The 12,754-nt window shown below is 38.5% G+C and overlaps 1 protein-coding gene across 2 annotated transcripts in view; it reads right to left on the reverse strand.

Moving 5' to 3' along the window:
- LOC139138121 (patched domain-containing protein 3-like) overlaps window positions 1-12,754 on the reverse strand; it is a 67,799-nt gene that overhangs the window by 15,678 nt on the left and 39,367 nt on the right. For both annotated transcript variants that reach the window (XM_070706343.1, XM_070706342.1), the window contains exons 14-15: window positions 7,978-8,136; window positions 1,223-1,348 (exon numbers count right to left, since the gene is read on the reverse strand). In XM_070706343.1, the coding sequence (XP_070562444.1) occupies window positions 1,223-1,348; window positions 7,978-8,136 (285 nt within the window). The remainder of the gene's footprint in view (window positions 1-1,222; window positions 1,349-7,977; window positions 8,137-12,754) is intronic.

A 12,754-nucleotide genomic window follows, 5' to 3' on the forward strand; every position in this document is an offset into this window, starting at 1 on the left:
CAAGTACTGCATTAGTTTGACTAACAGTAACATACACCATTGTCCCCAGTCTACAAAGTGTATAGCAGTTTTTGATTTTATAATATCAGAATGCATAAGGAGACATACCGGTATCTACAAATTATCCAATTACTATTAGTACAAGATGCGAGGTATAATGATATTCAAATATGCAGATTACATTAATAAGCATTGTTTCGGTATTAAACTTCTATGCTAATGACCCTTAATCAATGTGGAATATTCATGTACCTCAGATCTTGCATTGTATATCCAATTATGATAAAGTTAATACTGTTGTGGCAACTGATTTTTTTAACTTTTATTCAATATGAAGTACCAGTACTATTTTACACCCGGCCGGCCAGAATGACAGATACAGAATGAATCAAATTCACTGCCATAATACTGTAAGTTTGCTGAAAGAATACTTGCAGTTTCTCTCCTGATGGTTTCAAATAACTAAGTAGAAAAGCTATCTCTTTATGAAGTGAAAAACAAGATATTGCAACCATTAACATTTTATATTCTGAGATGAAACTTTCTTGTTACTTCATTGAATTGTACCCTTAATAACATCTTTCCTCTTATACTGATGACAAAACTTGGTTTCCACAGCTGTTAAGTGCATGAATTACATAAACTCAACAAAACGTATAAATGTAGCTACAGAGGCACAACCATTGCAGGCTGGAACACTGAGGGCACATCAGTCAGCCTTCAAGTTCAACACAATCTACAATGTGGAGCTAGTTTTAATAAAATTATCAATACATGCTCTCCTAATACTCTATGTAAAATTTGCAAAAATGGGTGTTTTTTTAATAAAATGATACATAATCCCACCTGGTTTTAATAAAATGATACACAATCCCACCTGGTTTTAATAAAATGATACATAATCCCACCTGGTTTTAATAAAATGATACACAATCCCATCTGCTTTTAATATAATGATACACAATCCCACCTGGTTGGGATTACAATTAGGCTAGTTAAGTGTCCAGAAGAAAATGTGCTAAGTGACTACATATCCTAGGACCAATCAGGTACTTCGAAGAAATTGTTCAGAAAACAGCCACAGATAATATCCCAGAATGCTCTGATAATATCCCAGAATGCTCTGATAATATTCCAGAATGCTCTTTTGTGGTTTGACAGCTTGGACAATTGCAATGACTTGGTGTTGTCAAGCTAAGTAAGACACTGTTAAGGAACTTACCAATGTAAAAATGACACAGAGGAAAACCAGGAGAGAAGTCCATAGATTTGCAATGAGGATAAGTGTGACTAAAAACACTGCGGCCATAGCAAGACCTAGATTACGATAGAGTTCCTTCTTGATGACCTGGTAAAATAAATGCAACATTTGAAATGAGTAGATATGATATAATACCATAAAAATTTTACACATGTGAAGAAGTGCATACATTACATTTTATATCCTTTGATGCCAGATTTGATGTGTTGCTACAATGTATTCCTCATATAAAACAATGAGAAGATCATTTGGTGAAAGGTTGTTTTTGAATCATACGTCACATATGAGAAACCAGATGACTTTATTAATGCTGAGCTCCCATTGATAATTAAGAATTAACATACAGTGGAAGAAGGAAGAAGAGACAATGTTTGAAATCTTCAACAAGCTCAATCAGCAGCATATAGACTTGCATGACTTCCACTGGAAATGTGACTCCTAACAAAAAGAGACTGGTGTGCAAACACCTTGATTGTAAGGACAATTTTCTTCAACTACTTCCACAAGCACAAAATGCTATGGTGACTATTTGACGATGCAAAATAAAAACAATTGCGACAGCAAAGTGACAAAGTAAGAGAAGGGTTAACTGCCAACATTTCTTCAATTGCAAAGGAGTTGAATTCTACTGTAAAAAGAAGCAATGTCACTGGATTAAAGATAACGTCACTGAGCTAGAACGAAGACATGAACACTTAAACAGGAACTTACAGGACCGTGGGCGCACAATAGAGCGATTATTCATGACACTCATAATTTACATACACTGGGCGGGATTTTTCGAAGTCACGTGTGGACGATGGTTAATGGAGGGGTAAACACTATCTGTTACCGATTAAGAGGGATTTCAATTATCACCTTCTGTCTAAATGTAATGGAAACCTGAACAAGGAATTTGTCTCCACGGGTAAAATACACTGAACGTGATCATTTTATGGCCGCAGTAAACCCCGTCCAACTTGAGGTCCCGGGCTTGAGGTCTGCCTAACTGCAGTCAGAGTGAACGTCGACTAAAACTTCGTTGTATACTACAGCATGATGACATCTTATGTATAACTAATTCAGTTGTTATAAGGAATGAATCAAAGGCAACATTTTCGCCTTCTATTTGAAAACATAAACAGCGCTGGCAGCGTCCGACAACTGCCGAAAATTCACAAACAATGGGACTCAACACCGACCATAACGAAGTGAAGCGTGAATGTCGCTGGCAGGATTTTGACCCCGGGGTGACGTAATTGAGGTGAAATGTACGTTGAGGTAACGTAAACTTTGACTGCATACGATACGATATGCCTACAGGAATTCGCACGATGCATAAATTTTGTGACAAACAGAACTTAAAGTTTTCCATTGACATTGAAACTTAGACTTGTCATACTGTAAATCCAAGCGTTGATATTTCAATTTTCATGACGCTGAGGTGTAGTTCGCCGCGATCGCGCGAGTAAGCTTGCTCGGATACATCGCCGTCAAGAGTTGTCTATACTCGCGAATGACGCTTGTCTGTCCATGCAGTTTTTGCATTTTTCGTTTATCTGGTGACTTAAGTTCCGAAGCCTGATAACGTTTCGACACTGTCGAAAATGAAAAGACAGATGCGTCTTTGCCGACTTTTCGTTAATCACTAGTAACATTTGTCGACACGGATCGACTGGCATTGGTATCAAGTTTGATAAACGGTACAAAGAAGCACGGTCCCTCCAAGTTGGCAATCTATAGACGCAAGCTGAATGTGTGAATCGTTTGTGGGACATGTCCTGTGTCACGAGTAGGGTATCCAAAGCTCACATGTTTACATCTGTGTCTTGATTAGGGTACACAGGTGTAATTTGTTGTCTTAGACTAATAGACCGTAAGAAAATTTGACGTGAACGGAAAAGCCGAATGCCCAATAGCATCAGCTGGCAATGTCCTCCATAATTTCAAGTTATGGTACGAGAATACAGTGAAGTAGCACTTATATATTGGGTTTTTTTTTAATTTTAATTTTCTAGGCCTTACGTTTTTGTCATGCTATACCTCTATAACTTTTATCTAGTAACGACATGGTAAGACTTGTTGTCACATCTTGCCATAAAACGTGTGCAATCTAAACGCTGATGAACAGCGAGCATGGAGCAACAAAGACTGATGTGGAGCCAATGTATTTTCCGCTAGCCGGACAATTTTTCCTGAATGTTCATGAATGAACGACAAGTGGAGTAAACTGAGGCGACTCCAACCCAATGTGAAAAGATGGTCCACATTTTACTGCCACTGGCGTTTTCTACAGACAAAACACACAGACAAATGTCATGATGATACTGCAGTATGATGACGTTACCGGGACTGACTTTTCTTTTGAACGTGTTGATTTCATCATGGACGTGTAAGACAAAGATATCCAGATATTATTTGATTACAATGTCGGATCATCGGATGTATACATGACTGAGACCTAAATAGGGTCATAACTTTGACCCTGAGATCACATTTTATCCACCATTTAGGGTGATTTCGGTGACATCATCTTAGACTCGAGACTTGCAACTTTTAGGTCAAGCCCTGACGTCACATACTCTCAAATAGGCAATTTTTGTTCATTTCGATATTAAAGCTTACACTGTCAAACTCCGTGTGACAAGAAGCCGTGATACGACCTCTGCTAGGATAATTTCCTATCATTTTGAACATATGATCTTAGACAGAGCTAAGACTGTACACTTGTTTCGCACTTGCCATTGGTGGATGGAAATGACGAGAGTGATATCAGAACATATTTCAAGCCTTTTAGCACCCAAATGTCTTGTCACAGGAAGAAGCATAGAAAATTTGCGCAGTACATTATCTCCCTTTGCTGTCCGTTAGTGTGAAAAAAACAGACGACTTTCTGGTGGGGTCCTGGGGCCGTCGTCCAAAGACGAAAATTTTCCGCATTGTTCGCATGACAAACTCATGGATGTGTTTAGGGACTGTGATTTTAGTGTTGGGTAATCTATAATACGCCGACACCTCATTTTTGTTCACAGACATCAGCGAAATAAGAAATGAAAAAAAAGCGATTGGGCAGGTCGACAGAGCAGAAAGTGTTTCCTATTTGTCTGTAGACATGACCAAGCCGCAGCTGTTAGCACCTTCAGTGTGATTTATTGTGCGTCGTCTTTGTCATGAATATTGATGACTAGCTAGCCGTTGGGAAGTAGTTTCAGCATCATTTCTTGTTGGTCGTTTGCAATGGTAACAACTACGGCTATGCCTATCCCACACACAGTTTTCCTATCCGAAGATCAAAAGGAAGCAACCCGCGCTTTCTTTGCTCGATCAGGATGGGAGCTTTGTCTTATTGATCAACGCTCAAGTAAAGCACAGAGACAGGCAGATGGAAACAAAGTGCAGACAGAGATTTTGCCTCCTCCGGAAGTGCCAACGCCAAAAGTACAGAGAGATGAAGGGCTGCCCGAATGTCAACATTGTTTTCGCCACCCATGCGTCACAGCAAGGGAGCAGAAATGGCTCCTTCGCATCACAACCCCGGCCTGAGAAGAAGCATGTAAAAAGACTTTTGGCAGTTGATAGACAAATAGCAAGGCTGGAAAAACCCAAGATATCTGAAGAAGAAATGCCATGCCTTGACTAACAGAAACGACGTATTCACCCGCAGGGAAATGCGCGACTGGGTGCTGACCAAAGTTCGAGGTTTATACCCAAATCCCCAAGGCGTTCCTTATTTGGGACACAGGTGGTATTATAACCACAAAAACGGCCCTTCTCAGGACCAAATGCCAAACGGTCCTTTTCAGGACCACTACATGCTCCAAAAAGAGAAAACCGTGTATCGTTGACTCCTTCCCTGGATGTATGTATGCGTGTTAGTATTTGTTGTTTGTAATCTTTATCTAATTGCATTGCTCTGATAAGTCGGTGCGTTATATTTGTCTCGGCCAGTGGGGTAAACATCGCTCTGACCACGTGATAAATTTGAATACTCATGATTGACAGTGTCGTGACATTTGCAAATGGGGGTCAAATGCTCGTTCCGGAACACGCTGTTGAAAATATATGCCGGCTCTGACAAAAATTACGACATTTTCAAAGTTTATTTTCGACCCGACTGCATTTGCTGTATATTCATAGACAATATATGCGACATTTGGTGACATCAAACAGCTTGAACACGGTAAAATAACACGATTCTTGGAACAAACACGGCACGTCCGATCAGTAGCGTGGCTTTTTGACATTTGCATAGAATTACTGTAATCCGGCATTTATAGGGGAAGTTCCTGTTTAAGCTCAGGGATGGAATCTTTGCGTGAATCACTGAAAAACAAACGTCATGAAGGCATTGCCACCTAATTGCCACTTGACAGGTTCAGTCAAAAAAAAAACTCATTATTATTTGGGGCATCCAGTTTGACAAAGACAATGAAGACGCTGAAGGTAAAACTCAGATATTAATGAAACAAAGGCTTAAAACTTCAGCAACTCAGAGCCATACATCATCTTGCCAAGCCAACTAAAAGCCAACCTATATGGTACATGTAGCCTCTACATTGCAGCCCCTACATTACAGCCCCTATTTAAAGATTGAGACAAAAATCAATTGTCTCATATACATAAACAGCTTTGCAGAAAGAATACTTCCTTGAGTTGATAAACCCTATCTTTAAAGGCCGGTTCGGACTTAATTCAGTGTTTCCGTTAACGCAAAATCCTGCGTATTTTACGCAAAATTGTTCGGAAATACGCAAAAAAATCATGACTGCGTAAACAAATACGCGTTGAGAAATGCCGCCCAATGACACGACGTACTTGGCCCCACTACATTGCCTGAACGTGGTTCAATGCAGGACAAAAATAGAACATATGCACCTGCTTGCAAGTGACATTTATCATGATATTGCAACATTTTGACTTTAGCAGACCGCAGCACCTTATGCAACATTGTATTTCATCAGCACAAAACGCCATGTCAATCAGTTCTGTACAGACAATGGCACTACAGATGCAAAAAATTCGAGAATCGATCGAGTCTACGTAGTTGGTAACACAATACAGTTAATGGTCATTACGCCGCATGTTATTTGGAAAGTGTTTACGGGTGACCATTTAGACTGTCGGGTTGCATTCTTGAGAGGTCCCGCTGGACTTTGAACAGTATCTGCTTTTTGTTGGCCCTTTGAAAACACTAATTTCGTAGTCAGAAGGTATTTTCTTTGAACATGAACTCATTGGGCTGCTCAACGATCATATACGGGACATGCATCATGGCATGGCAAACGTTCAGCTACACCTTGAAGCTCCCCAGGTTGTTGTTTTTTGTTAATAGAGCATGCGCATTACGGGAAACCCCCCAAGTTCTACAGAAAAGACTGCCCAACTCACTTCAGATACTGATTCCTACCGTACGCATTTGAATACATTTTACGCAAATAAAACTCAGTTGCGTAAAATCGTACGCAAGTTTTGAAATTGTAACGGAAACGCTGCTTAATACAAAAATCTAGCAAGTTTATATAATGATTGCAGTTTCAAAGGAGAACAAAAGACAGGAACACCTCATAATCTTCTTCACACCATAGTTAACCTCTATCCCGGGCCTTTTCGACCCGGGGTTTAACATTGAACAGTGTAACACCCATGGTTTTTCAATGCCCTACTGGACAGAAAAGTCAATCTACAATGTGTACTACTTGTATCCTTACTCCAATTAGGGTCAACTTAAATGGAACCCCAAGCTCTAACAATAGCCTTTCAGTGTTGATCATCATGTAAACCTCTGAACATTTTTTTAAAATCAGGACAGCTGTTTCTGGCAAGACTCCTTGACAAAAATTATGGACACACTTTCCAAGGTTACCAAGCTATTAATGGCTGTACAGTGACTATAATACTAGAATTAAGGTATTATACTGGTAATTTTCTTACTCTGTGACTAATAATAATAATATTTGATTTTCTGCTTGTAAATATAGGATTTACATAACATTTGTGGCAATAAAAGTGTAATACAAAAATAAGCTCAAACTTTTCTCCAATAAAGATAATGTAATACAGTATAATAACAGTAGCTTATAATAAATATAACTAGGTACATGTATTTCTTTGTTTATATGAAGTAAAAATATAACCCGCAAGTTGTTCATTAAAAGATCACTCTTGTTTTGTTAGTAGAGAAATAAGCTGATTTTCAGTTGTATCATTAGGGAGATTAATTTTAGTGAAAAAGTTTTTTCTTTGAACTTTGTATTTCTGACAGACTAATAAAAAGGTCATTTCATCTTAAATATTGTTAGTGTTACACTGACAATAGTGTCACTGTTAATGGCCATACAGGGACTTACTAGAAGGCAGTATACTGGTATTTTCTGACTCTGTGACAGGTATTCAAAAATTCACAGAACATCTGCAACATCCAGCATTTGACAGACAAATAAACAGACAGTACAGAAGAGATGGCACATGACACATCCATGATATGCACAATGTCATGTACATGTACCGGTATATCCGAAGGGAGCTAAAGATTTCTTGCAAAACAATGTTTCCCTATTAGAAAACATGCAAAATAATGTGTATAGTTCAACAAACAAGGAAACTGAGAGGGCACTACAGAAAGATACATACCAGTATGGTATGCAGTGTACAAAGTCCTTACCTGTTGATACTATAATACATGCCACTGTATACCAGGTAATGGTAGAAGATCAAAAAGAAATCTAAATATCACTAACCTGATTGGCATCCCAGGTTGGAAAAACCTCTGCATACGCAAAAGCTGCATCTTCCGCTGTAAATCCAATATTTTTTATGATTTTCCGAATGTCCTGCATTGCATCGATTTGTATTGCTGAGTTCTCCAAGGAAACAAATTGGAAATTGATTCGAGAATACTGGAAAGAGAACGGAAAATGGCATCAAGGATACAGCATGTGCTAGATTTTATGATGGCTTGTGCTAAACCACCCTACTTTTGGTTGGGTTTAGGGAGGTGGATGAGAGTAGGTTCATCTTGAAGGTCAGTATTACTCAATATTAACAGAAATTACAATCCTACGGATTTTCCATTTTTATTACATAATACTGTACCTTCAAGACAAGAACCATATGCCTAACAGCTAGAGTCTCTGTCTGTAAGAAGTAGGAACCAAAAACTTAAAGATAACCCACATGACTTCCTTATTCTGTATGGTTTCTTCCTCTGAAAGACTCGCAGTCTACTATTAATGCATGCACCTGGGTGACACAAACAGGCGCTATAGAATACATACCTTCCTGCTCAGAGGATACGTAAGAGGTACAAAAAAGTAAAAACAAGCGACCTAGCAGCGGATATAGCTCTGCTGTGTTTATGTAGAGAATAAATATTTTGACACATGTTGATGAAGAAGGTGGAATTCTTTGATAGCTCAATGCAGTGGCCAGGAAAAAGTGGCTAAAATAGCTGCAAAAATACACAATTGAAGATTTCATCATACTTTGAATATATCACATCGGATCATCCCTAAGAACATGTAAACCAAAGCTATCTGATGAGTAGTTTTTTGAGAATAAAATTTTCTGACCAAAATCGGTAACAATTGCCCCCAAAAATAAAATTGCAGATTTCCTCATTATTTCAATAAATATCATTTAGTTCATTTATTGGAACCTTTTTTACCAAATTTCAAAGCTACCAAAATACAAAATTACATATTTCATCAGAAATTCAATATATATACTTTGTTTATCTATAGATACCTGTATACCAAATTTCAAAGCTGTTAGACCAGTACTTTTTGAGAAACATATTTTATGACCAAAAATGGAAAAAAATTGCCCTTAAAATTCAAAATTGCAGATTTTTATCATAATTTCAATAAATATCATTTAGTTCATCTATAGAAACCTGTATACCAAATTTCAAGGCTATCAGATGAGAGGTTTTGGAAATACACATTTTTTGACCAAAAATGGCAAAAATTGCCCCAAAATTACAAAATTGCAGATTTCATCATAATTTCAATAAATATCATTAAGGTGATCTGTAGGAAGCTGTATACCAAATAGCAAAGCTATCAGATGAGTACTTTTGGAAATACACATTTTTTGACAAAAAAAGGCAAAACATGTCCCAACAAGTCATTGTTGATGACACAGTCCCCGCTGTCCATTTTGTTATAATCTTTGGTGTCTAGGTAGCTGTGGTGTAGGTAGCTGTGGAATGACATTGATGCAACGGGTGCATCAGACCTGTGACTTGCATATTAAATTAATCTGAGGAACGTTCAATAAAATTGACCCATCTCTGCCGGTAATGACCATTGAAGGAACTTTTGATTACATCACACATAACGATGCCCTCACTGCCTCTAGTGTCATGATGGCACATACTATACACATGGTTTGGTGGAATTTTAGAAATGGTATGGGATCGGGTATGTTGTTGTAATCAGCCATTTCGGATCATATAATGAAACAAATTAATGTGCACAAGAATGCAGCCATATCACGTTTAAACAAAATCAGTCCATCGAAGGACAGTGACCTATGTTTATGTTTCAAAGACACAAAAAAATCACACCAAAATTGAAATCAAATGGCTGTCTATTGACCATATGGATCATAGCACAAAATTAGTAGACATGCATATGTATACCATTATAGTACTTTATCTTTGTACCAAGTCTCAACAACATTGGATAAGCATATGATTAAGCCTAAAAGACATGAAGAAATCCAAAAATGACCATCTAGCACGATATTGGGAAAAAATGACAATCTGGCAACCATATGTCACGAAGTACATTGACATGTATATGTATGCCATAGTGCATGATCTTGTGCCAAGTTTGGACAAAATCGGTGTAATGACCTTTGAATTAAGCTTCAAAGACATGCAAAATTCCAACAAAATGGCAGTTCTGCAGCCATATTGGCTCCTATCGCAAGGTTAATTGATACATGCATATGTATGCCATAGTGCTTTGCCTTTGTGCCATGTTTGAACAAAATCGGTTCAAGGATGTTTGAGTTATGGTTCAAAGACATGAAAAAATCGCAACAAAATGGCCGCCTCACGCCCATATTGGATCGTATCGCAATATAATGCAACATGCATATGTAGGCCATAGTGTTATGCCTTTGTGCCAAGTTTGAACAGAATCGGTTCAAGGATGTTTGAGTTATGGTTCAAAGACATGAAAAATCACAAACAAAATGGCCGCCTCATGCCCATATTGGATTGTATCGCAATATAATTCTACATGCATATGTAGGCCATAGTGTTATGCCTTTGTGCCAAGTTTGAACAGAATCGGTTCAAGGATGTTTGAGTTATGGTTCAAAGACATGAAAAATCGCAAAAATATGGCCACCTTGCGGCCATATTGAATTGTATCGCAAAATAAATCAATGTGCATCTGTAGGTCATAGTTCTATGCCTTTGTGCCAAGTTTGAACAAAATTGGTTCAGCAGTGCCTGAGAATCTGCTCCGGATGGACGGACGCACGGACGGACGGAAGGACGCACGGACGGATGGACCCAATCTATAAGTCCCTGCCGGACTTCGTCCGCGGGGACTAAAAATACAAATATGCAAATTTCACCACGATTTTAACAAACTTAAGTGAAGTTACCCCAAGTGAACTGCATATAAAATTTCAAAGAAATTGGACTTGCAGTTTCAGAGGAGAAGGCAATTGTTGACGGACGACGACGACGACGGACGAAAATGACGGACGACGGATGACGATGGACGACGACGGAAAATCAACCTATTTGATAAGCTCCATGTCGCTGACAGTGGAGCTAAAAAACACCATAAGACCTCCATTGCTTTGCTTAGGGAATATTAGGCAGAAATAAATCAAGAATAAAGCCTATTATGCTAATTTAAGAGACTCATCTGAATCTGACGAATAAACAAACCTGAAAGTACAACACTCCACCAAAAATAAAGTGGCTAGACACATTGAAGCATCAGACGAAGACCAGCTGCCCTCAGAGTACTGAATGTACAACTTAAGGTTTCTAATGGCGAGCACAAAGAAACACTCTTTCCCCTGTTATCCACCAAATTAGTTAAAGGCCTGCGATGGTGCCAGATTGTCTCATCAGAAAATTTACCCACAAGATTACAATTTCAAAGGAAGACAAAAGGCTACCACACCTCCATAACCCTCTTACAGACTAGAAAAAAGGCAAACGCAGGGATTATCAAAAGGGCAAAAATAACTAGTGGCTGAGGTGGTTCTGAGGCACCCCTGATTTAAACCACAAACTCAGGGTTAGCCAACTGGTAACACCATCAGCAGTGAAACTACAATGCTGATTGAGGCAGAAATGACAAAGTGACTTGATCACTACCATCTACTTGCAGTAGCTAAAGCTAACTGGAAAAAACCTCATAAGTGAGATATTTGAAGTCAGTTGACCATAAAGACTCAAGAGGTGAATGCAATAACACATTCAGTACCAAAGACAAATTGCAATTTGGTACTGAAGAGCGCAGATAGTCTAGCTAAAAACTGATTGTCAATCAAACCTGAGAGAGACTGACGTAATGTAACCATTTCTAGCCCTAACAAACAGAACATATTATAGATAGCCACCCTTATGGCCAAATAGTGGACACAGCAGTATTCTTCTAATGAAACAAACTGAAGAAATCAGCTTACTGAAGAGATGTATGTCTGAAAGGATCAATCGATCGATATAGCTTCATCAGTTACTGTAAGAAACCCACTTTGCATAAGCTGAGGCATTTGAAGTTGAAGGTCTATGATATTGTCTCTATGGCAATTAATGTGGGAGGCTGCTCTGCAGAAAATCCTCGCAGACACAAGGATTGCCCAATCAGCTCCATGAGTTAAGTTTTACCTCCTGATACTGTTAACACGCCTCACACGGGTGTCGATTATATTGGTATGAGTTGGGTTTATTGACAGGAGTAGTGAACAACGTAATACAACGTCATCAGAGATAGTTACTCTTGTAGTAGAATGTATACACGTCTTGTCTATCTGTGGCAGTGTCAGGTCTCAGTGTTCCATTCAATGTCCTGTACTCAAGTGCAATGCTGGCTGTCTATACAATGTCTGTCTTTGGTCTTGTGTTTTGATTAGTCATTATCTTAATGACGTCTGTAAACGTTGCGTAATATCTCCTTGCACGCTTAGATTTGTCACTTAAAATGAGACAGGTCAGGGTCCAACTACTTACACAACTTCATAAAAGTCACAAGGTATTCAATAATTCATGTCAATACTGTCTTATTTCATGTGTCCAATATTGTCTGATAAATATCAATACATGTCGCGTCATCAGTAGTCACTTTCAAAGCTTGATTACTAAGTTTGCAATTTTGTCAAAACTTAAAATCTGTACAAGTCATTTGCATATAACCAGAGGTCATGATCATTGTAGGTCATGTTGATCTCAAAAATTTTCTAGTCAGTTTACTGGACATCCAACAATACCCCGAGGAACAACTGATGAACAGCCTGAAGGAGGTTACTAGAAGCCAGTGG

Source organism: Ptychodera flava, chromosome 8 (genome assembly GCF_041260155.1).
Source record: "Ptychodera flava strain L36383 chromosome 8, AS_Pfla_20210202, whole genome shotgun sequence".
Lineage (NCBI taxonomy): Eukaryota > Metazoa > Hemichordata > Enteropneusta > Ptychoderidae > Ptychodera > Ptychodera flava.